Consider the following 27,216-nt stretch of genomic DNA (forward strand, 5'->3'; position numbering starts at 1 on the left):
AGATATCAGGTACTACTTGATTTTTTTCTTATGAAAATAAGCCCCATACAAAGATCGTTAACTCAAATAGCCTCAACACAATTGTTCACTATGAGATTTTCTATCCAATTTCAAAATAAAACTTTCATTTCAAGTATACCACAATAAACCAATGATTTTGTTTAAAATGAAAAGTTTATTTGCTCAGAACACCAAATAGGATGCAAGCAATGTCATAACAAATATACAGAAATATGCAGGTCAACATAAAACAGTAATTCTGTTTAAATGAAGGGGAAATCTCTTTCAATGTTATGACAACATACTCCCAAAAAGAATCTTTTCTTCAATTAATTATACATTTCAATAAAATAAAGGGTAATGGATTAAGAGGAAGTTAGCTTGTGAATTTTTCTTAGAAATAAGACTCCAACTCTATTAATCCATGCCAGTTAAACACTATAACTAAAATTTCCAAAGAAGTGCAAAAGGAGATAAAGGGGTTAGTTACGTTTTTTGCTTGAACAGTCCAGAGGAAAATGGTTACTACAAATACAGCAGGCAAACTGTTAAGACTGACTGATCTAGAACTGTACTAAATTTCAGTCAATGCTCGTCATTGTGCTAAATGCTCGTCATTAGTATGGCACATTTTGGTCCATGATATAGTTTAATACCAAGATAGATCCCAATTTGTTACAGATACACTTAGATTACTGTTGCTTGTGTTTTTTTTCTAAATATATATAAAAAGCCAGGATACTTCCACATACAAAGGCAGGTTTTCCCAGGAGGGACTTATAGGAAGTAGTCTGGGGTGCGCCGGGTGACGTGAGGCTCTCCACGACGAGGTGCTGGGTCAAACTGAAGGCTATAAACGGCAAAAACAAACACCCAATAGTTAAAGGATTTGAATTTGTAAACAAATCAATGTTATGACGGGAATGGACAAGTCACTGCCGGTGTTCTCCATGAAACTACCTCACAGAGCTATGGCGAAAATTTAAGCAGATGAAATGTCCAATTCGGTGCCTGGCACAAAATGTTTGCAGTATTATTATCAGTTAAATGGAAGTGCCAAGAGCAGACTTGCTTGTTTTATGCTAGACTTTAGAGAGAAGTATTTAGCCTTTTACTATTAAGAATAATGTTAGCCTGGCCAGCATGGCTCAGTGATTGAGTGTTGGCCTATGACCCAGGAGGTCACGGTTTGATTCTAGGTCAGGGCACATGCCTGCGTTGCAGGCTCAATTTACAGTAAGAGCGTGCAAGAGGCAGCTGATCAATGATTCTCTCTCATCATTGATGTTTCTATCTCTCCCTATTCCTTCCTCTCTGAAATCAATTAAAAAGTATATTTAAAAAAATGTTATGTGTTTTTTTGTAGATGCCCTTTATCAGAATAAGGAAGTTCCCTTATTTGATTATTTTTATTATGAGCTAAAGGACCAGGCTCATTCGTGCACCAGTGGGGTCCCTCGGCCTAGCCTATGGGGATCGGGCCAAAACCGGTAGTCCGACATCCCCCAAGGGGTCCCGGAGTGTGAGAGGGCACTCTGCAAAGTTGCTGTTGCTCGGCAGCTCCTGCATTGAGCGTCTGCCCCCTGGTGGTCATTGTGCATCATAGCTACCAGCTGGTCACTTAGGCTTTTATATAGATAGATGGGTGCTGGGGTTTGGCTTTACTGGAATGATCATGTGTTTTTTGTCCTTTATTCTATTCATATAGTTTATCACATTAATTTTACGTTTCGAACCAACTTTGCATTCCTGGGATAAATTCCACTTGGCCATGATGTGTAATCCTTTTTACATCATGGATTACACATTGCTGGATTCAGTTTGCTGATATTTGGTTGCACACATTTATATTTAAATGCATTAACAGTATCCATCTGTAGTTTCCTTAAAATGTCTTTGGTTTTGGTATTAGGGTTACACAGGCTTCAAAGAATGAGTTGAGAAGTAATGCCTCTCTTCTGTTTTTTGAAGGTTTTGTGGACTGGTGTCAATTCCTTTTTAAATATTTGGTCAGTTCCCCAAAGAAGGCAATTGGGCCTGGGCTTTTATTTGTAGGAAGTATTTAAATTATGAATTTAAATTTCTTCACTTGTTACAGGTCTATTCAAATACTCTTTTTAACTGAGTCAGTTTTGGTAGTTTCTAGAAATTTTTCAAGTTACCTAATTGTATTGTTATACAGTTACTGTATCCCCTTATAATGCCTTTTATTTCAGTAAGGTAACTTTGGTAATGCATCTTCACTCCTCTTTTCTTGGTCAGTCCAGTTTTCTTGTTAAAAATAATCAACATTTTTGTTGAAAATAATCAACTTTTGGTTTAGCTGATTTTCTGTTTTCATAGTATTTCATTTTATTTTCACACTAAACTTTCCTTGCACTGAGTTTAATTTGCTTTTCTTTTTCCAGATCCTTAATGTGTAAAGTTAGGTTTTTGATTTGAGATCTTCCTTGATTTGTAATATAGACTTTACAACTATAAATTTTCTTATAAACACTGTTTTCACTGCATCCCCTAAGTTTACGCACAGTCTGTTTTCACTTTCATGCATCTCAAATTTTTCTAATTTCTCTTGTGATTTCTTCTTTGACACACTAGGTTATTTAAAAGTGTTAATTTTCACACATTTATACATTTTCCAGTTTTCCTTCTGTTATTGATCTGCCTAGTTTTATTATTGAAAGTGGTATAATAAAGTCTCCAATGATTGTTGTTGAATTATCTAGATCTTCCTTCGATTCTGTTAGTTTTGCTCAATATATTCTAAGGCTCTGCTGTTGAGTGCATGTTTATAGTTGATATATCTTCCTGGTGGTGTGATTCTTTTATCATTATGAAATGTCCTTCTTCGTGTCTAATAACAATTTTTGTTTTGAAATCTATTTTTTTCATTTTTTTGAAATCTGACATTTGTGTATCCAGTGTTCTTGTGGTTGCTATTTGCATGGTGAATTTTTTTCTACCATTTTACTTCTTACCTACTTATAGAAGTAACTGTATTGTATTTCTGAATGTAAGTTGTTTCCTGTAGACATCATAAAACTATCTTAAAAAACAACTATGGCCTAATAATCTCTGCCTTTTGATTGCATTGCTTAAACTGTTCACATTTAATACTATTGCTATGACAGAATTTATACCTATTTTAAAAATGTGTATTCTTTGTTTCTTGGTTCCTGCTTTAACTGCTTTATTAAAACGGTATTTTTTAGTATACCACTTAAATTTCTTTAATAACTTTACAATTATTTTTCATTTTTTAATATGTTTTAATTGATTTTATAGAGAGAGAATGGAGAAGGAGAGAAATATCGATAAGAGAGATAGATCATTGATTGGCTTGTCTCCCGCATGCCCCGTACTTGGGATCGAGCTCACCACCTGGGCATGTGCCCTGACTGGGAATCGAACCAGTGACCTCTTGGTGCATGGATGATGCTCAACCAACTGAACCACACTGGCTGGGCTACAATTGTTTTTCTTAAATTATTTTATTAGTGGTTGCTCTAGAGCTTACAATACACAACATAAAACTACTACACATTTATACTAACTTAACTGTAGTGCCTTATAGTTTACTCCTATATAACTCCTTTCTATTCTCCTCCCTTTTATTGCTACTGATGTTATATAGATAGTATATCTGTATATGTTACAGATCCCCAAATACTTATAATTTTACATATTATGACATTAAAGTTGCAAGAGAAAGGAGAACAAGTATATATTTATAGATTTTGTTATATTAACCTTATTTTTATTTTCTTCATGTTCTTCCTTAGGATTCAAGTTACCATGTAGTGTCACTTCTATGTACTGTTACTGTCAAATATACTACACTTGTATATATTACATTTCCTATAAGTTCAACTATACTTCACAAAATGTGTCCATATTGTGTGATGCAACTGGTTTTAAATCAGTTAAGAAAGTTGCAATCGTGCTTTTACAATTGCCACTGTGTGCGTGCGCAGGCATTTGATTTACTTTCTGGTGTCATTCACCTTCAGCTGAAGGAAGACCCTCTTGGCAGGTCTGCTAGCATTGAATTTTCTCCATTTTGCTTATCTGGGCACATTTTTCTTTTGCATTCATTTTGAAATTTTGCTGGATGTAAGATTCTTGGCTAAGTTTTTATTTTCAGCACTTTGAATGAATATATTGTTCCATTGCCTTTCTGATGAGATGTCAGCTGATTATCCTATTTAGTAAGTCATTTTTCTCTTACAGCTTTCAACATTTTTTTAGACTTTCAGCATTTTAACTATGACATAAATGGTTACGGATTTCTTTAAATTTATCCAAGTTAGAGTTAGTCGAGCTTGGGTATGTAAATTAATGCTTATCATCAAATATGAGAAGCTTTCAGCCATGATTTCTTCAAATATTCTGTCTGTCCCCTTTTCTCTCTCCTCTCCTTCTAGAGCTCCCATACACTTATATTGGTGTGCTTAAAGGTGTCCTACATTTCTGAGCCTCTATTCATTTTTCTTCTCTTATTTTTCTCCTTGCTCTGCTGTTTTGCTTGATACTACTAATATTATGAGAGAGATGAGAGCCCTCTTAATTGGTCTCTGCCATGATACTCATTGTTCAACAAAGTACTTAGGCTTGGAGTTCTATGTAAGATCAGTTCCCTCAGGCAGAGCTGAGGAACTTTTTGAGCTGCCTCTCACCCTGAACAGAACTTCTATGCAGTTGCTTTGGAGCTGTTTTCCCCCTCCCCCCATTAGTTTTTATATATATATATTTTGCTGAAGCTAGTGTGCAGTTACAAGGTTTTTTTGTTGTGATCACAGCTTTGAAAATCTATTTTCCTAGCAACTTTCAAATATATAGTTCAGTATTAACTAGTCACTGTGGTGTACACTACACACCCTCATAACTTATTTACTTTATAACTAGAAGTTTGTACCTGGTGATCACCCTTCACCTACTTTGTAGTGTCACTCCTATTCTACGAGCAGGAGCTGGGAAATGACACTGCCTGCCATGCATGCCGGGAGGGAATTTCCATCCTAAGAGCTAGAGAGGGGAAGGGAATCTCGCTTGCTTGACTGCACCTTCCGGAATAGAGCATCTGAAACCCAGGCCTGGGGTAGGTGTGATATACTGGCATATGCCCCTCTGGGGATGAAACCATATCCCTGAAACTGGAGCTAGGGAAGGGGAAAAGCCCCCATCTCTTTGTCCACACCCACGAAGAGCAGAGTGCCTAGCACAGTTTCCATACACGTGATCCAGGACTAGGGAAAGAGTCGTGGCTCAAATTCCAGAAACTGTGACTGTTATTACCCAGATTTAGATTTTCTAGAATAAGTATTTCTCTATCTGTTGTATATACTTAGAACAGTTTCCAAAAATTTGAAATACCTGTTTAAAATAATGTTCTCTAACTAAGTAGTTGTTTTTATTGGGGAGATAGTTTGCTATCTTCATTATTCCAGAAGCAGAAATCCTATGTCACATTTTCAATTTTCCTCCTAAAAGTGATCATATGTAATTAAAATTTAAGGTAACTTACAAGGAATATTTTAAAGTGTCATCTAATTCCATGATAGCAGCCTGGTTCCCACAACGATAACAGTAATTGGGTGCACTGAAAATGGTAACCACATTCCGATCATGACACCAATTGTATCCCTGCATTAAAAAAAAAAATCAGTATTTCACTATAAAATTATAATCTCAACACAGAGAAGGTTAAACTTAGAAATTACAAGTATTTTCTGTGGAAATGCCGTCTTCTAAGTTACTTTATATAGTATCCTTCATTAATATTGTGCACTTGCACGAATACGCAACTGTTGGGTAACAGGGTTTTATTGTTACATGGAGCTTAGTAAATGCACTGTTCTGGCTTAATCTATGCTTGCAATCTTGGCTATGATGTGTACTCAATTTCTCCCACCATATGAGTTTCCTTGTAAACTATGTCAAATTTTGCTTTATATATTTTGACTCTATTAAATAAGTAATTAAAAATTTAGAATTATTTCTTCCTAGAGAACTGGGACAGTTTTCCCTAATAACCTGTTTTCATTTCTCATTACACTTTTTATCTTGGAACCTCTTCTGATTAGCTGTATATTGGATAATTATCTAATTGGTATACCAATAAACCATTTTCCATCCCTCTACTTCTAATCATTATCCTATCTAATAATAGACAAACAGGGTAATTGACCGTACCTTCGCTACGCTTCCCATTGGCTAATCAGCAAGATATGCATATTAACCACCAACAAAGATGGCGGTTAATTTGCATATGTAGGCACCAAGCGGCAGAGCGAAGACTGAAGACCGGCCGGAGCAGTGAAGGCTTTGAAGGCGGCTCTGGCTGGAGCGAAGGCCTGGGTCCCCGGTGCCGAAGGAAAACCAGTGCAGGCAGCCAGGGGAAGGGAAGGCCTATTGCACGAATCTTTTTGTGCAATAGGCCTCTAGTATTTTACATAAATCCCAATAGCTGAATTTTGATTATCTAATTTGAGTCTCCTCTTCTCACAAAAATTTTCATCCATTTAACATTGTTTATGATTACTGATATAATTAGATTTATCCTCAGCATAAGAACTGAGGTTCTTTATTATGCTCTCACTCCTCTTGCTTTATTGGGTTTGTGAAGTTTTCTCCTACATTTTGAAACTGCTCCTACTGGTTTGGAAGTATTACATTCTATTTATATTCCTTTAGTATTTACAAAATAGTAACATCATAGTAGAGAAATCTGGCAGGCATCACCTTAACTAAGTGATCTAAGTTAAAACCACCAGCACTGGGATAAATTTCATTACCGCTGTATGATACACTGAAAAGAACACATCAGTATGTGGCGTACCCACCAAAATGCATATCCTCAATCTATAACCATAAGGAGGCATCAGTTAAATCACAAATGAAAACTACTTACACAAAATAAAATTGCTTGTACTTTTAAAAATGTCAAGATTATATAAAACAAAGAAAATCTGAATGCAGCACCATCCTGAATTAGATTTTAGATAGACATATTCAACTAAACGCCATTAGTGAGATAATTAAAATTTGAATAAAGTGTTTAGGTTAGATAAAAATATTAGATCAATGCAAATTTATTGACTGTGACAAGTATACGGTGGTTATGTAAGACGAAAGTCCTTATTTTTATAAATAAACATGGAAATTTGGGGGCAAATGAGCATCATGTCTGCAATTGACATTAAAACAGTCAAAATAATGTAACGTGTGCAGGGAAGGGGGGAAGAAGAAAGAAACTGAATAATAAAGCAAGTATTAAAATACTCATATTTGAGGACTCTGACTTCAAAGTGAGTTACAATTTTGCTCTAACAAACTAGTACTTTCCTTACTTGCTAAAACAGGCCAAGGTTTTCCTCCTTTCACTTACATAATGGTGAGGAATGTTCCTACTATTCCAAGTTATGAAGGCTTTATTACAGACATATGTATTTATCAGAAACAAAGATCGCCATCCTGTAGGAAAAGGACATACCTCCATTACAAGTTGGTGAGCTCGAGAAACCAGTGTGAGACCATTGGCATGATTGAATGTTTCAGAAATGTCTTGTCCAAACGTATAGCCAGCACCACGTGGTGAAATACCCCATCCACCACGATCATCTGGATCTGACCATAACAGATCACACATCGGGCCCTGGCCAAAAAAATTAGGTACTTATTATAAATTATTAGCACTCATATTTAAGTAATTAAGCTTTACTACTGAAAGGACGAGTGCGCCTGCGCAAGGGCGCGCACTGAGCAGGACGGACAAAAGAGGCGGCGGGCGCGGGCGGCCGAGCGCCAACGAGCATCGCCGAGCGGGCGAGCTGGGCCGGGCCGGGCCCAGGAGCGCACAGGTGATGCGGGCGACCAGGCTGGGGTCGGCGGGCCCCTGAACCCGATGCCCCGGGCCAGCGAGGAGCCGTGCAGTGGCTGTGTGTCCGAGGGGCCGGCCCGCCATGGCCTGGGCCAGCTACACAGCGCCCTGGTGGGTGAACCTCCTGCACCGGCTGCCGCACTTCAGCCTGTGCTGGGAGCCCACCAGCAGCCAGTTCCGGCCGGAGGACCCCGACTGCCAGCAGGCGCTGCTGCTGCTCGGGGCCAACGCGCTGGCCTGCCTCGCCCTGGACCTCCTCTTCCTGCTCCTCTGCTCCTTCTGGCTGTGCTGCCGGCGGCGCAAGAGCGAGGAGCACCCGGACGCCGACTGCTGCTGCACCGCCTGGTGCATGGTCATTGCCACGCTGGTGTGCAGCGCCGGCATCGCCGTGGGTTTCTATGGCAACGGGGAGACCAGCGACGGCGTCCATCGGGCCACCTACTCGCTCCGCCATGCCAACCGCACGGTGGTGAGGGTGCAGGACTGCGTGTGGGACACCGTGGACGCCCTGAACCTCACAGCGGAGCCGCGATGCTGCGATGGAGCACAGCCCGGGTGGGCGCCGGGACCAGGGCCCGAGTGCCAGGCGGAGAGCGAGCCCCAGCAGCAGGCAGAACCCGGACCAGGCCGGCATCCGGGACCGCGGGGCCGGGCTGCTCGTAGCGGCGGCGACGGAGCCCCCAGCGGCTAAGGGGCCTCCTCCCAGCCCTCACGGGCAGCCGGGGAGCAGCGAGCCCCCGCAGCCGGGGAGCGTGGGGATCCCCCACGACATCCAGACCCAGAGCACCCCAGGAAAGCGGAGGGAGGCCTCCAGAGCCAACACAGAATGATTCCCCCGCCGGGGACGGCGAAGACTTCCTCCGTGTTCAGTGAAAGGGCGAGATCTCAAACCTGCGGACACGCGGCCCCCGCCCTTCCCTGCATTCTCAGTGAAGGGGCGGGGACTGCGCCCTCCATCTTACCCTGGGTCCTCCATTTTTGGGCAGGGCCATGTGCTCGGCAAAGGCTTCTTCCCGGAAGAAGCCTCTGCTAGCCACACCCAGGATTTCTCTGGACTAACCAAAGATAATCAAGGGAAGTGCACGCCATCACTATGACCACATCCTGTGTAATGGGACACCGATTCACGCCTGGCCAATCGGCGGGGCCCACAGTCCCCTCTCCTGCCCTTACTCCACCCCTCTATAAAACTCCTGGTCCCATCAGGCTTCTCGCTCTCTGCCACTTGCTGCTGCATCAGTAAGGAGGGTAGGGGAGCTCGAGCTAGCTTGAAATAAAGGACTCTTTGCTTCTGCATCGGACTGGCTGGCTCCCTGGTGGGCTCTTGGGAATCTTGAAATCTGGGCATAACAACTACAATATGGTTATGTTTCTTTTTCTTTTAATTTAAAGTAAGTTTACCTCATGTGGAACTTCTTGTAAACGATCCAGGGCCCTTATATGATCCAGTGTATCAATGGATGGAGAGAGGCCACCATGGAGGCAGAAAATCTGTTTATGAATTTATAAACAAAATAAATTTAGTAATTGCTAAAAAGTAAAGGAAAGTAAATAATTACAAATGTCAATCCTAATAGCTCTTTTCAAAATAATATTTTAAAATATTCACTGTGGAGAATTTGTAAGATACAATGAAAAATGAAACAAAAACAAGAGAGAGGGCTGTTAACATTTAAAGATATTTTTTGTCTTTTTTCTTTAAAATCCCAACACTATATGACCCATCATTGCATTTTCTGATGTATAAAATTTTCTTCTCTTTTAATAAAGACCCTACAAATTCCTGTTATTGGTTTCAAAAGTTCTTCAGGTTTCTTTGATTTTCCTGAGTGCATAATCATGTTTGCAAAAATATTTGCTTTGCTTTTCTTCTTAATGTTTATACCTTTTAATTCTTTTTATTGCTCAGTGAATTGGCTAAAATTTCCAAAACAAAATCGAATAATACAAGTTAGTGGAAATGTTTTGTTTGTCTTTTTGGGGGTAAAACACCTATTCCCATGTCCAGCCTCTAGAGATTTGGAATCAGAGAGAATTATAATACAAGCTTTAGAGGGCATTTTCTCCTGATTTTGATGAGACGCTTTCTGATGTTTTGGTAAGTATAGTCAACATATGTTTCTTTATCTAATTAATGCTACTTTATTTTACTCCTTAATAAATGAATTTTTAAAAAAATATATAGAATCAAACTGTGACCTCTTGGTTCATAGGTCCATGCTCAATCACTGAGCCATGCCGGGTGGGCTGAGTTTTAAATAATGAATATTATCTGGTTAAAAGATTTAAACACATATCTGACAACATGAACATGTGCATGTAACTTATCCAAATCCCTGTTCTGAAATATTGAATATAAGAGAAAGAGGCAGAAAAAGCCAAAGAGATGAAAAAACACGTCATATAAATCTAGACCCTAAATAACTAGGAGAAAACCTTTCCCTACTTTTAACCCATCCCAACCTTCTACGCCGCGCCCCCCCATGTAAGCACACACATACACACCTGTCCATCTACTAAAGCTGTAAGTGGAAGATAATCAAACAGATCTGTAAAATATTTCCAAACATTGGCATTTCCATACTTTCGCAGGCACTCATCATAAAAGCCATACACTTGGGTAATTTGCCGGCTTTCGTGGTTTCCTCTTAATATTGTAATGCGTTCTGGATACCGCACCTGGAGAAAAAGCAAACAAAACAAAACAAAAAACCCATGGTACAAATCATATTTTTATTAGTGTCATGTTAAATATATTAACCTCTGACCTACTTCTTTAAATGGCTCTTTTGTCTGCTAGTAAATTAAATGTTAAATTCTTTTTAGAGTAAAAAATATTCTCATTCATGACCAGGTCCTATTGATTAAATTATGATGAAATATTTCAGATAGCTGTTCTTCATTACTATTTATACCACCCTCACTGGAATCCTTATTAATTGATACCTATATCACTATAATAAACTTGTATCTGATTCTGTCTTAAATACCTTCATCTTTATCACTAGTTTTCTAAGTCTTCCCAGAACAATGTAACTTCTTACTGCTAAATGGATAATGAAGAGCAGAGATTTGGACCTGAGACAAACTCTTCTATAGACTAATTTCCATTTCCCACGAGAAGATTGTATTTGCCAACAAAAACACAAAAACAGGCCTTTACCAAATCTAGGCAAGATTTCAAATGTATTAATAGTCTTTTCCATAACAAAATATAGAGACAGACCTTATAGTATACTAGTCAGGAATATGTTTGATAAATTATGAAAAGCATCGGATTCTGTAAACCAAATTAACCAAAAGCTGCAAATATGTACTTCCATTCATACATATTTTCTAAGCATCCATCATCTATGTCCAGCATTAAACTCAGTGCTAAAGTTAGGTGAGGTTGCCACAAGTATAATACATGACTTCTGCTCCTCAAAACCTCACTAAAGAGGATGTGAACTAAATAACACAAGGCAATAAACGGCTATGCAACATAAATAAGGGGTGGGGCAGTAGGTTTCATGGTCATTTAGAGGAAAGGAGTGAGGCGAAAATGGTTGAAGACTTCATGGAAGAAGAACTTGAGTTTAGTCTTGACAGGAGGGGTAAGGAATCAGAGTAATCTTGTGAAGAAACTGGATAAGGAAATAAATGGAGACAGACTGAACACTGAAATTCTTTGATTTGACACAAAATGTTTATGCTACCAACTACCGGCAGGCAAATTCAAGCTATACCATAGAGGGCCGGGCAAGGCGTTTGAGCTTGAGTGTACAGGCAACGTGGGATCACTAAAGAATTTGCAAGTGACAAGACGAAACTGTTAAATAAAAGAGATTTAATCTGGCAGCATATGCAAGGGCAAGGAAAATTTGGAGGGGTCAGATGTTGGGGGCAGAAATATTAGTTACTAATATTGCTATTGCAATAATTACAGTGTGAAGTGATAAAGATACAAATTGGATGGAGACAGTAAAAACAGAAAGACACGGGGATAACAGATAAAGACCTGTTAATGGACTAAACATGAGGGGTAAGTGATTAAGTAAAAAATGATTCCAAGACTTCAGCTATGGATTCCCCAAGAGAATGATATACCAGAAGTAGGCAGGAGAGGTCTAATGTAGTATTCTCAACCCTCTTTTAAAAGATGTAAAATCAACTATTATTTAAGGGGTTATAAACGGAATGGGTTACACAGAACAGATGATATGCAATACTGACATTTTTGCCTTTTGTTGGTTTAAAGCTTGAAAAAAAATTAAACTTCATTAATCGTACCTTTAATGCCACAAGAAGAGTCACAGTCTCCACTGAATAGTAACCTCTGTCTACATAGTCGCCCATGAACAGATAGTTTGTATCTGGTGATTTGCCTCCAATTCTAAAGAGTTCCATAAGATCATGGAACTGACCATGCACATCTCCACAGACAGTGACAGGACAACGGACCTCTTGCACATTTGATTCCTTTGTTAAAATTTCCTTAGCCTGTTAGGAAAAAGAAATCAACAATTAAAAAAAATTCTATCACAAACTTAAAAGCATCATTTCTTATTTATTAAGAGAAAATCTGGGGGGCGGGGGAGACCTGAAATGTGCCTTATGAAATCATAAAACTAGTATCACAATGAGATACCACTTTACACCTACTAGGATGGCTAAATTAACAGGATGGATACTAGCAAGTGTTTGTGAGGGAGGATGTGGAGAAACTGGAACTCTCACACACTGTTGGTGGGAATGTAAAATGGTGCAGCTGCTGTGGAAAACAGTCTGGCAGATCTTCAGTTAACAATAGACTTACTCTATGACCCAGCAACTCTACTCATATATATATATATATATATATATATATATATATATATATATTTAAGAAAAATGAAAACTTATGTTTACACATGTTCTCAGTGACATTATTCACAATAACCAAAACATAGAAAACACTCAAATACCCATTAATTTGTGGATACATAAATAAAATGTGGTATTTTACGTTCAATGGAGTATTATTCAGCCAGTAATAAAAAGAAATGAAGTACTGATACATGCTACTGATGTGGAAAACATTACACAGTAGTCTCCCACTATCCACAGGGATTAAGTTCCAAGACCCCAGTGGATGCTGGAAACCGAGAGGACCAAACCCATACTATGTTTTTTCCCTATATCTACATACCTATGATAAAGCTTAATTTATAGACACAGTAAGTGATTAACAACAATAACCAAAAATAAAATAAAACAATTATAACAATATACTGTAATAACAAGTTATGTGAATGTGGTTACTCATTTCGGGGACCCTTGCTGGAGTCTTCTCATAGGCTCAATGCTTTCTGGCACAATGCATTGCCATCATTCAGAACACGTTTTCTTTTTTAAAGATTATTCCCATTTTATTTTTATTTAAAAAAATATTTTTATTGATTTCAGAACGGAAGGAAGAGGGAGATAGAAACATCAATGATGAGAGAGAATCACTGATTGGCTGCCTCTTGTATGCCCCCCACTGGGGATCGAGCCCGCAACCTGGGCATGTGCCCTTGACCGGAATCAAACCCGGGACCCTTCAGTCTGCAGGCCGACGCTCTATCCACTGACCAAACCGGCCAGGGCAGAAGATTCATTCTTACCTCAGACCTTTGTAATCTTGGTACATCATTATTTTTTCTGTGCTTTATTGAAAACTTGATGGCTTCTCATTGGCATATATGAATTGCTAGCATCACTACTCTTGTGCTTTGGGGCCATTAAGTAAAATACTAGTAAGGGTAACTTGAACACAAGCACTGTGATACCCCAACAGTCAATCTGATACCCAAGACGGCTATAAAAGTGACTAATTTGAGGGGCGGGTGTACAGCATGGAAACGCTAGGCATAGGGATGAGTCACATCCCAAAGGGACAGAGCAGGACAGTGAGAGATTCATCACGCCCCTCAGAACATCGTACAATTTAAAACTTATGAATTATTTACGTTTGGAATTTTTCATTTAATATTTTCGGACTTTGGTTGACCTCAGGTAACTGAAACTGCAGAAAGTGAAACAGTGGATAAGGGGGTACTACTGTATTAAGTGAAAGAAAGCAGTTGCTAATTGTCGTGTATTACATGGCTCATTTTACATTTAAATGTCCACAATAAACAAATCTACAGAGACAGAAAGTAGATTGATTAGTGGCTGCCTAAGGCTGGGAAATCTGGGGGAGGGGTAATGGCTAAGGGGTGTAGGGTTTCTTCTGGAGGATAATGAAAATGTTCTAAAATTGTGGTGATGGATCCATATCTGTGAGTGCACTTAAAGTCACTGAACTGTCCACTCTAAAAGGGCGAATTGTATGGTATAGGAATTATCTTAATAAAACTGTTTTTTAAAAAGATGATCATATTTACTGGTTAAAATAGGTTAATAAAAAGTCACAAATTAATTACTCAAATTATTTTATAAGGAAACACATTCTCCCACCAATTCATAAGCTAACCTTCAACTTCTTTATTCCAACTATTTTATATTTAACTAGAGGCCCGGTGCACAAAATTCATGCACGGTGTGTGTGTGGGGGTCTTCTCCAATCTGGGACTCCTCGGGGGATGTCCAACTGCTGGCAGTTGGACATCGCTCTCACAATCCTGGACCACTGGCTCCTAATCGCTCACCTGCCTGCCTGCCTGATCGCTTCTAACTGCCCCCCCTGCCGGCCTGGTCACCCCCAATTGTCCCCCCGCCCCCCGCCAGCCTGGTCACCCTTTACTGCCCCCCTGCCGGCCTAGTCGCCCCTCACTGCCCCCCACCAGCCTAATCACCCCCAACTGTGCCCCCTGCAAGCCTGGTTGCCCCCAGCTGCAACCCCCGCCCCCCCGCTGGCATGGTCGCCCCTTACTGCCCCTGCCCTGCCAACTGGTCACCCCCAACTGCCCCCCGCCCCCCACCAGCCTGGTCGCCCCACGCAGTCTGCTTGTTCAGTTGTTTAGTCATCCCTCACTAACCCTCCTGCCGATCTGGTCGCCCCATGCAGCCTCCTTGTTCAGTCATTTGGTCATCCCTCACTAACCCCCTGCTGGCCTGGTCATAGGCAGCCATCTTGTGAGGACATGAGGTGTAGTTTGCGTATTACCTCTTTATTATATAGGATTATATAGGATGAGACAAGTTAGAGTATACCATTAGAAGGCCCTGAGTTTATACAGCATTTGTAATAAACAGTATCAGATTAAATTCAAGTTTATTACACCTCATCTATTTAGTAAGTTTTCCTTAAATAGGAAAAAGATGCCAAAATCAGAAAGAAAAAAAAAGGGGCACCTGAAGGCGTATAACAAAACAGATATGATGTAAGTGTATGTATCTTTCCATTAACCCACCAGAAGAGTCTCTTAGGCTTATTTTGGGCCTCTTTACTTGTCATGTATAAAGTTCCAATAAGCTATTTATTGCAGTTTTAGGTCTATGAGAGATTACTAACAGAAAACCATGAAGGACAAACTAAGTGTAAGAAACAACCTACAGTGATGGTAGCAAAAGTGACTCTGGGCAACAAAGGCCAAAAGCTAAGATTCGTGGGAGAGTGAAATTTTAGGGACAGACATTTCTCTGCCTCTCTTGGGATTTAATAATCTAAAGAGCATTTAAAAACATAGAGTTTGAGTGTGTCTACATATAAGTTCGTATTTCTCTGCATCTTTATCAGCAGACTTTATCATTCTTGTCAATTACTGGGTGTGCAATAGTATCTTTTAATTTGCACTTCTAACACTATTTAAAATGCAGCTTTTCATGTTTATTGGTCATGGGATTATTTTTGTGTGAGATATCTACTCACAAAATTAGACTAATTTTTCAACTTGGTTGTTTATATTGTCCCTATTGATTTGTACCAGTTTTATTTTTAGTATTATAAATATTTACCTTTTGCTGGTTTTATGCATTTTAAATGTCTTCTCACAGTCTGGGGCTGGTGTTTTCAGTTTGCTTAGGGTTACTAAAGTTTTTTTTTTGTTGTTTCTAAACTTTAAGATAGCCAAATTTATCACTCTTCTCCCTTTATGGTCTGTGCTATTTGGGTCTTGTTTTAGAAACTGTCTCCTACACAAAAGTCAAAAAGGCACTCCTGTATTTTTATCCCACAAGTTTTTGCTTTCATATTTAACAAGTCTTCGATCCAGAGCAGTAATTTGTTGTATGGTATAATGTAGGGACTCATATTTTAATTTTATCACTCCTAATGGTTAGCCAACTGGCCTGGCATTATTTATTATACAGCGCCATCCTTTCCTCACTAATTTGTAATGTCACCTCTGACACTTTAGTCAAGACCTATGTCTGTTTCATGATTTCCAAGACCTGGAAACAACCTTGTATATTCTTTCAGCTTCCCTTCCTTTTTTTTTTCTCTCTGAAGGAGCTGCCTGTCTTTTGAACTGCTCTGCTCTCATCATTGATGGTATCCTTGCCTAGCCACCGAGCTGGAATCTAAGCTGAAGTTATGGACCTGCTTGGCCTTGGTTCTAACTATGTTGAGCTGCTCCTCCACTTCAAGACACGGATGGAATGCCACATGGTGGAATGTGAGGTTCTGGCTTCTTGAGAAGGAGCTAAGGGCTAGATAGCACAATCTGGAAATATGTTAGTCACTTCTCCATGGAGTGAACCTCCACTAGTGGGAAGAGAAAGAAAAGAGGGAGCCAGGGAAATAAATTGCCTCCCAAGGTAATATATCATATTGCATTATAGCTTTTCCCACCTTATTTTTTTCCTTCATCTTACATCCTTGGGTTTAGACTCCCCAAATAAAGTGTCAGCACTTTAATCCTTGTCTTGGGTTCCATTCTCATTGGTCTCCTACCCGAGTCAATAACAGACTAATTTAATCACTATAAGAAATCATAATAACTGGGAAATCACAATAACTAATTGGAATACTGATATTAGAATAAGTAAAACACAATCACAATCAAAGTTTGTATAGGAACTGTAGGATTTACAAAGAACGTCTATTTCCAGATCCATCTATGCCAATTGGATGCACTGAGCCCATACTTTTAATTGGAAGTGACCGTAAGCAGGACAATGGCAAATTATGTTCCAACAGAGGTGTTCTCACCAGTGTTCTAAAACATTTCTAAGATATGCCTTTGATTGGTTCAAATCTCTTAATTTCTACAAAATTCTCTAGCTTTCCTTTTGATTCTAGGCTGCCAAATATTCTTCCAACAAATGCTGTTTCTGCTTAAGTCAGCCTGGTAGACTTCCCAAGAACTATGCAGCCCATGTTTTCTTTGCCTATAATTAGTTAGAATGAGATAATATGTACAGAAGCCTTCCATAAAATATGGGTTTGCCTCCCAGTTCAAATCTAACTATGGAACCTTACTATCCTATATATTCATTTAGACTAGATATCTATGTACCTGTATCCCTGCAATATGAAGTCTTACCTTCCACATGTATAATCTGGAAATAGCTATTCTCTTACAGACTAATTTTTTAAAGTGATTCTTAGCTGTGTGGCAAAATACATTATTTTATTATGTCATTGAAAAAAATTTTTGAGTGAAGAAGCCTTAAACTGTGGGTTAATTTTTCTCACATAAGAAGACTAGAGGCAGGCAGCCCAGGACTGGCACAGCTGCTCAAGGAAGGGCCATCAGGGCAGCAGACTCCACCTACCTTCTCTGCCACCCTTAATAAACAGAATTGCCATCTCATGGACATAAAATTGGTGGTGCACCTCTGGGCACTGTATCAGGTATCCTATCAGTAAGAAAGCAGAACGGACCCTGCTGGTGTGGCTCAGTTGGTTGGAGCGTCATACCGTGCACGGAAGGGTCAAGGGTTTGATTCCTGGTTGGGGCGTGCACAGGAAGCAGCCTATTGTTGTCGGTCTCTCACATTGATGTTATTTTTTCTTCTCCTCTCTCCTCTCCCCCTAGAATCAAGTAATAAAAAACATATCCTCCAGTGAGTATTGAGGAAAGAAAGAAAAAAGGAAAGGGGAAGGGGAAGGCAAAAGAAAGAAAAAAAAGATAAGAGAAAGCAAGCAGAATGGTCAAAAGACCAGAGGGAACATTGCCTATCAATCTTACAAAGCTTTCCCAGAAGTCTCACTGGGCCACTTTGCCACACCTCACTGGCCAGCTGAGGCCATGTTCCCTGTTATCACAATCAATCACAAATGTGACTGGAAAGAGGGTGGAGTCACTAAAGGTGTAATTCCTACTAGAACTGAAGGGAATTTAGAGAAGATTAAGCATCTCCGAAAGGGTCTGAAAAATGGCCCAGAAATGTCAAAGATCAGAAATGAAACCAAATTTATTCCATAAGACAGCTTCTCAATTTTGTTTAGAAAAATAATCAAAATGAATAGTACAAATCATTGGAAAGTTCAAGTGGAGCTGATGTCTTCTATTTATTATGATAAAAAACACAATTCAGCTGATGGTTCCAACTCTGAAAAGGAAATCTGCTTTATATACAACCATGATAATTTATTATTGTCTTACTTTAAATATAGAAATAAGCAGCACCAAAATGTAAATGTCCAATTCAATTGTTCTTTTAAGGATGTATTAGCTTAACCCAGCACAGGCTGTACAAAACTACTGGTTAAGATACAGTAGTTCCCCCTTATCTGTAATTTCAGTTACCCGAGGTCAACCAAGGTCGGAAAATATTAAATGGAAAATTCCAGAAATAAACAATTCCTAAGTTTTAAGTTCTGAGTCATTCTTAGTAGCATGATGAAGTCTTGTGCACTTCGCCCCAGAGCCTGACTCATGCTTTGTCAGGTGTACCCATGCTGTATACACTACCCTCCCATTAGTCACTTATCATGAGTAGCCATCTTGGTGATCAGATCGACTATCCCAGGATCACAATGCTTGTGTTCAAATAACCCTTATTTTACTCACCAATGGCCCCAAAGCCATTCACATAGCTTTTATTATAGTATATATTATTATAACGGTTCTATTTTATTATTAGTTTTCTGTTCATCTCTAACTGCCTAATTTATAAATTAAAACTTTATCATACATATGTATGTATAGGAAAAACATAGTGTATATAGGGTTTGGTACTAACCCAGGTTTCAGGTATTGACTGGGGGTCTTAGGGAGCCTACTGTATATGATATATAGAGTGTGTGTGTGTGTTTTACAATACTTCCTGAGCTTTTATCTACATAGTAGTGAGCCAGGCCAATTTTTCATTTCCTTTCTTTAAAACCCCTGCTGTTTTTAAACACTTAAGGTATAACTCACACCCTTTCTTCTGAGTCCTAGCTCACCAAGTGATATTATATTGAGATCACTTTTGCTTGCCTTCAGGGAAAGAACATGTTGGATGGGTAGAAGTGTACAGTTCACCTGATACTTAGAATTCACAATGTAAAAACCTATGTGTCTGGGGTTCCCAAGGCCATTCCCAGGTTTGGTGGCGATTCTCAAAGACCCACACAACTTAGCATATTGTCATACTCAAGGCTTTGATTTATTACAGTAAAAGGATGCAAAGCAAAATCAGCAAAGGGAAAAGGCATACGAGTCAAAGTCCTGAGTAAATTAAGCACATGCTTCCGTGAGTCCTCTCCCATGGAGTCACAAAGTGCACTTAATGCGTGCAGCAACACACATGACATGCTGTCTACCAGGAAAGCTCATTAGAGACTGAGTGCCCAAGATTTGGAGTTGGTCACACAGGTACCCTCGGCCTAGCATGTACCAACAAAATTTCACACTGTCAAAGAGAAAGCATGTGTTCAGTATAAAGCACATTGCTTGCGTAAACAGTTTAGGCACAGTGAACCAGTCTTAACAGGGAATGGTGGAAACCCTCCCTCCACAAACCCATTTTCCAGACACCAGCCAAGGGCAACCTTGAAATGAGGCCTTTCTACAAATAGTGGTCTCAGGACTGCTATGTTAAATCCTTTCTGAACACCTTGTGATTCTATATGCAATTCTCATGAATGTTTTCAAATGTGACTTAACACCCGAAGTTTAGTTATCTCTAAGACACGGATAAGACCATGTTGAATCCTGTAAGGTGAAGAACTGCGGGGATGGTAAGTGCCACTTGGCATAGACACATTCAGGCAAATAGCTGCTATTGCTGCAAGCATTGCTGGGTACCCAATTCTTTCAAACTTGTTTCCTTTCTCACTCATTTAAGACATATTTTTGCTGCTATAAATCAAATCTCTCTTAGGAAGAGAATTGAAAAAAATGAAGATTTGGGAATGATATTCACATACAATAGGATGAACAAAGTATTTCCCCTTCTATCCATGTTTTAGAAATGCAGAATACACAGGTAAATATACTCAAGACTCCCCTGTCTACCAACAGGTAGCATTCTATTTCTATTTTTGCGTTGGTGCCCATGCCAGAGTCGTATGAACAGAAAGCTACTGTATTTGGTTTTGGCAGAGTCAGCATACAAATCCTTTTCTTTCCCCCCTCTATTTAGCACATATCTATCTGCTACAAAACATTATAGGTTATCCCCTACTCTCTAGGCAAATTAATCTAAAAAAAAGGCCACAGAACAGACTGGAAACAAGACTAAATGAAGTTAAAAATTCTACAGAGCTAGTTTAACGTAAGCAGGGTGCTTGTTCTCCTTTCGTTAAAAGGTTCTTCCATAAATGACAGTGGACCTTTTTTTTTTTTTTTTTTTTTTTAAATACAAGGAAACAAACCTTTCTTTTTATTTCAACAATAGTCAAGTGTATGTACTAGTATGCCAAGCAACGTCAAGCTTGGAATACATCATATACTCTGATAAATCTACCCATGTTTTCTTCATGTATTTTGGCATTATTACTTATTTATTATTAAAGTTCTTTTCACCCAAAATTTGTTATGAGGTAAAACCTGTATAGTGACGAATTAACCTTACCCCAAAGAGTTCTGGCCTTTACCCCTGGCTACTGGGAGGTCATCACTAGGCCCCAGAATGTCCTGCTTGATGAGGCTTTGCCTGCAGGCCTTGACCACTGGACAGTCTAACAGCATGATTTACAATGGGGGATTTGGGTGACCTGGTATCAGTTCCGCCTCTGGAGGAACTGCAGATTAATGACAACAGCCCCTCCTGAACTCTGGACCATGCATCTCTTCCCTGGGCTGATTTTAATCTGTATTCTTTCTTTGTAATAAACTGTTAATCGTGAGTTTAACAGCTTTCAGTGAGTTTTGTGAATCCTTCCTGTGAATTACAGAACCCAAGAGTGGTTTTGGGACAGACTAAACTTACAATTGGTGTCTGAAGTAAGGGCAATCTTGGGAACTGTGTCCTCTAATGCCTTTTAGCCCACAAAAGTATATCGCATTGTGAAGAATTTGCAAGTTTTTTCCTGACCATTCTATTAAAAGAGCCTGCTAAGCTCAAGTCCATCACTTTTCCCTACCCTCTGCTTTTTCTTCCTAGTAAGAATCATTGCCCGACATTCTATTAAATCTATCATGTCTCCTCTCCTGTTCACAGCTCAATCTAGAGCATTTTGGATAGGGTCTTAGCACATAAGAACACAACTGAAATTTGTTAAATGTATGGTGTAAATTCACAGTGGTAACATTTATTCAACTCCAACTCCTCCTCCTCCTCCTCCTGCTCCTCCTCTCTTTCTCATTTTCTGCAAAACAAGTGTCTCTTTTGCTACTAAAGGAAGGGCAAGACTACACTGAACCAGTTTTGAGAGCTCCTTATCCAGGACATAAATATCATGTGGAAATCTTTCAAAGGTAGAAGCAACTTTCTAATTATTTTCCTTTATTAAATGGGAAGAGCAAAATTAAAGCGTACACACACTGTATATCTTCCACATTAAAAAAAAAACACCCACCCAATTCTATGCTACGTCAGTTCAAATAAACTTTAATCTAAGGCTGAATAGGTGAAAGACACTTAATTTCAACTGCCATCCCATTCTCAGAACAAATGACTGTCTTTGTATAAAATATTATTTAACAGATCTTTAATGGAATTTTGCAATTTTTATTGTACTGTGTCATAGTGCTATTATAGTACAAGTTGGTAACATCAAAATGTACCTCAAGATTATAATTTAATTCTTTTTATCACAAAAGCATTTCAGTAAAAGGACAGATTGCAAAGGACAACACCTGACCCAGACTACAAGAGACAGCAAGCCAGTATCAGCTTGAGCTTCCCCATTCCCTAGAAAGGAAATTGTATCTGTAATGCACAGAACTCATTCCCCTGGTTAAAACGATTATTAGGGAAATTCAGACTTGAAAAGCAACATACAGGAAACTTTAGACAACATCTGATCATTAATAAAGGGATGGTATGGAACAAAAGTTTTCTTTATGCACGTTATTTTAAAGGACCATTGCACTACATTTACAAGAAGGAGAAGTTATAAGGAAATCAGTTCAAAACAACTCAAAATCCCTATTTCATCTAAAGTAGGTTCAAATTTCTCACACACATAGATTCTGTCTGATTTTAATTTCATTCTTCTTAGAAAAACTAAGTTCAGAAAAATAGTTTATATAGTTTAAAATGCAGTGACCATTTTGGCATTAATCTTATCTTTAATTTATGACATTTTGGTTTCCTTTCAACAAAAGAAGGACTTCTTTTATCAAGTTCTTTATAGTGTTTATATCCTGCAGAAAAGAGTGAGGAAAAATTTCTGCAGGATTTTCAAATTATAATAAAGGCATAATTAGCCAATAAAACTACTCCATGTGAAAAGGAGATTTATAATGTAAATACTTTCATTTTATCTATCAACTAGTGGCCTGGTGCACGAAATTCGTGCACTCGGGGTGGGGAGGAGGGGATCCCCCAGCCTGGCCTGTTCCCTGTCAGTGTGGGAGCCCCGCGATCCATCGCCCCAAAGAGGTAGGCCCCACCCACCCATCTGGGGCTCCTCAATGGATTGCCCCAGACAGGTAGGCTGGAGCCAGGGGAGGTCTGTGGAACCCCCAGCTGGGCCGCACGCAGCAGAGGCCTGCGGACCCCCAGCGCAGGCGCATGGAGGCCCCCACCCCGGTCCCACCCCCATCCCCAACGCTGTAAGTCCCCGCCCACCTGCTGCGCACTCAGCCTGCTGATCTGTCTACTGTGACAGCGTCCCAACCAATTTGCATATTACCCTATTAGTATAGAATGGATATAATTTAACACATAAAAGCAGCCGAGAAATGATTGATTTTAAAGTCTGCTTTCTCTTCATTAGCAGCTCATGCTAGTCTAGTTTGGTTTAGTTTCTTTACCTGTCTGCTTTGAAGTTGGATTACATAAGTATGGAAAATGGTAATTTGTTGTCAGTAGATTTGGATTTTTACCTCAGAGATGGAACTATAATCATGTCATTGTTATAGTGAGAAAGAAAGGAGCTACTTCCTACATCACTATTTTAGACTTACTGATGGACCACCAAACTGACACTACTTGCTCAAGAGAAGTTAAAATGGTACCAGTTAGGCTTTTTGGCTGTTAAAACCACTATTTAAAAAAATAATAATAAAATTAAAAATATATATATTAAATTTATCTACAATCTACCAAAGAAAAGCAATCCAAGATATTTTTCTTAACTCACAAAAATCATTCATTTGTTTCAAGATCTAATCTTCATTAAGATGGTTTTAGGTATTCAGAAATTTAGGCCTGCTAGTTCACATTAATGAAGTAAGTAATATCCTAAAGCTATTTCTGCTTATTACAAGGCTGAGGCCGGAATCCAGAAACAGATGCAGTAGTCCTATGTAAAATTTTCATATTTATATTCCTATACAAGCCTCAAATTTTTTCTAAGTAGGTACTTTATAATCAGAATAATGACCTGCTAACAAACAAACAGGCTGTTTCCCTACTTATGTAAAGTATCCTCACCAAAGTTCTTCAAAGTAAGTTTCTCAGGTCAAAGAGCCTCTACCAAGAGTTAAATATAGTTCTAGTCACAGAATGTCCTGCACAGCGCAGGCTGGCTCCGTAGGCATGCCATCTTTTACAATTGCTGTGCTGTTGCAGGAATGAATCACAGAAGCAAGTTCTCTATACACATATGGGAAATCAAATTCACAATGAGCTTCAAAAGTTGGACTGCTAATTTAAGTTAATGTTAAAAGCTAGTCTTCTCAGAAGATATGCCTTACTATTTTATGCAAACAATTTTCTATAGATAAGACATTAACCTTGAAGATCAGACATACCATAACTATTCATACCCATATTTTTTGTAGTTATTCTCCAACTGGCATTAGGATGGACTTTATTTTTGCCAGTACCTCAAAATAGGGCTTTTACCAGTACACTTCGGTCTTAATTGCAGGTGACTCCTTAAGCTTTTATATAATTTGAGTTAGAATAGATATTTAATTTTGAGAAAAAACAAACACAAAACAAAACCCATTATCATATAAAGTAACTTTTTACAGAGTAATATTTCCAATAGATCCCCCCCCCAAAAAAAACATGTTAGTAAAAAAAAAAAAAATAAACTAAATCTAGTCACAAAGAACTAAACAAAAAGATGATTCATATAATTTGGCTCAACTTTTAATTTTTCTCTTATATCCTTTCTATATGCCTCCATTCTTTCCCTGGAAGGGTAGAACAAGTATTAAGTAGATCAAGTGGTGATTAAAGTTACTTCATAAAATTGCTACTAATTACAGTACTTTATGCTTCAGATAACAGTGGCCTCAAGAAATACTGAAACCACATTTTTCAGAGTTCTCTAGCCACAGTATAGAAAACCTCTTTTGAAGTACCATTCACCAGAGAAGTCATACCAAACCATTTATTTATTTTGCATCTTTTTCTAAAAGAAAATGGGGTGACAAATTTAAAACAAGATGAAGTAGCTTTTTCTTTATTTTTAGGTTTCCATAATTGAATATTCACTGGGTGCTTATTTCTTGTCAGGACTTTACCCGGGTAGTGTCTTAATATTCACAACCATCCCGGGAGATTGGCAAATATTATTACCCTTGTCTTACAGATGAGGAATCCGAAGTGCAAAGAGATGACACAGACAGCTATCGGGCTTGGAGCCAGGGATTGAACTTGGGCTGACTACTAGAGTTCGTGACCCATAAATACTACACTTGTCAGGAAAGAGGAGGATGGGGTGGATATATAAAATAGAACTAGACTGCCCTAGCCGGTTTGGCTCAGTGAATAGAGGGTTGGCCTGCGGACTCAAGGGTTCCAGGTTCGATTCCGGTCAAGGGCATGTGCCTTGGATGCGGGCACATCCCCAGTGGGGAGTGTGCAGGAGGCAGCTGATCGATGTTTCTCTCTCATCGATGTTTCTAGCTCTCTGTCCCTCTCCCTTCCTCTCTGTAAAAAAAATCAGTAAAATATGTTAAAAAAAAAAATAGAACTAGACTATGGTTAGAAGACAGACTATATGTACAGTACCACAAAGTGATGCACAGTTGCTAGGAAAGGGCTGCAAAAGTAAGCACTGCCCAGAAGGGTAGAGGGAAAGGAATCCTATCACATTTCTCCATCCCACTGGCAAGTCCATCAAAGGGATGGAGGACAAAAATAAGTGACTGGGGATTGTCACTTAAAAAGTCATGTTTAGTGCAAAAGTACAAATATTCAAAGAAAAAAAAAAGGATAGTATACAAGCTTAAATATACCTATAAGGTTGCAGGTATTGGTAGTCCAATTTATTTAGGAACTGAAGTAAAAATAACCTCTCTTGACAAATACAGCAAGCTTCCTGAAGTGAGCAAGGCTCAAGTGTGATTTAGTGGCACAATATTCTTCTGTAGGAACACATCTTACAATTATCAGAGTTGAAGGAAAAACAGATTCAACTCCCACCTTTGCCCCCAACTTCAAATTTATATATAACATTCACACTGGGTTAACGTTAACGGGCTCAGCTAATTTCAAAACTGGGTATTTCACTTGGTAGCTTTCGAGATTTAAAATGTAAATTTTAAGATCCATGAAATTACAGGTCATCACACAAGAAAACTGAAAGTCTACTTGAAGCTGTAAGTGAACCGTTCGTGTGGCGAAAAATACCATTTGCTTGGCAGTTCTATTGACAGAGATGAATTCCCCAATTTAAGTAACGTTGTGTTTGTAATATAAAGGAACTTGTTCAAAACACTAACTTAACATTGGCTATTACCCCTCCATCCCTTGCTTAATTTGAAGAGCACCTTATTAATAAAATTGACAGTCTGTCATTCTCCAGTGCACTAATGAGGCCTCCTCACTTCCACACATAATGACCAAATCTTGTAAATTAGGTCTTAAAAAACACAACCCAACCCCACAGTATTAAAGAATAAATAACCTCATCACTCCTTCACAGGGGGCACTTTTACATAAAAAAGGTATACAAATTAGTCCAGGACTAAAAAAGATGAATTAATCCAGGACTATAAAAGAAGGAAAAAGTCTAGATCTTAAAGTAAACAAGATCAAGAGTCCAAAATAATTCCAGCGGCTAAAAAACCCCCACAAAAACAAAACCAAACAAACCCCACGCCAATGGATACAGAATGAAGCAGGCTGTCGAAGATCACAGCCAGTCTGCAAACGGCTAACCCCCGGCCCGTTTCATTCTCTGGGACAAGAACAAAAGTCCCACGGAGCAGAAGCGGGAAGAACACCGGCCGGCGCCAGCCCACGGGAAGCACGCACCCCCCACGCGCCGCCGCGAGCCGGCACCGCGGCCGAACGTCAGGCTTTCTCTGCCTTTTTCCGAAAAGCAACGTGAAGACCCGCCGCCACCCGAGAGTCACCCTCCGTCCGGAAGCCCGTCTCCCCCGCGCGCGGGCAGCGGTCCCCGGGGGCCCGGTTCGCCCGCGGAAACCCGCCGTCCAGCGGCGAGATCGTGGGCAGGACGACACGGGGCTCCCTTTCGGCGCATTTTCGGGCCGGAGGCGGCGTCGGCCCGGGACGGCCGGGCGGGCACCTCGAGCGGAGACCGCCAGCCCACGCGGGAAGCGCCGGGTGGCAATGACCCCCGGGGAGGGTCGGCGACCCTATCCATCAGGGGCGGGGGTCCCCCCAGGGCGGCACGTTCGCCCCGCGCGCCTTCACGGAACCCCCCCGCCCCACCTCGGCCAGCGACGCGAGCGGTCCGGCCGGGGCCGTGGGGAGTGTCCGGCCGGGAGGCACCGGAGCCCGGGGCTGGGGGAGCCCGGAATGGCCACCCCACCCCCCCAGGGCCCCCGCTTCTCTCTGACCTTTTCGCACAGCGTCCGCACTTGATTCTCGTTCAGCTGTTTACACTCGTTCAGCTGCTCGACCCACTGGTCCAGCTCCTTGGTGGCCGCCTTGTCGTCCATGGCGGCCCGATCCGCGGCCCCGGCCCCGCCGCCGCCCGCCCC

The 27,216-nt window shown here is 39.9% G+C and overlaps 1 protein-coding gene across 1 annotated transcript; it reads right to left on the reverse strand.

The window, feature by feature from the left end:
- Positions 1-155: 155 nt before the first annotated feature.
- PPP2CB (protein phosphatase 2 catalytic subunit beta) lies at positions 156-27,216 on the reverse strand. Its single transcript, XM_070408350.1, has 7 exons — positions 27,073-27,216; positions 12,152-12,361; positions 10,385-10,558; positions 9,281-9,370; positions 7,493-7,654; positions 5,525-5,643; positions 156-850 (listed from the first exon to the last, which is right to left on the reverse strand). The coding sequence occupies exons 1-7, from the start codon at positions 27,172-27,174 to the stop codon at positions 778-780; spliced, it is 930 nt and encodes a 309-aa protein (XP_070264451.1). The 5' UTR covers positions 27,175-27,216; the 3' UTR covers positions 156-777.

This window comes from Myotis yumanensis, unplaced genomic scaffold (genome assembly GCF_028538775.1).
Source record: "Myotis yumanensis isolate MYYU_CA2020_CCGP unplaced genomic scaffold, mMyoYum1.0.hap1 SCAF_3, whole genome shotgun sequence".
NCBI classification, from domain to species: Eukaryota; Metazoa; Chordata; class Mammalia; order Chiroptera; family Vespertilionidae; genus Myotis; species Myotis yumanensis.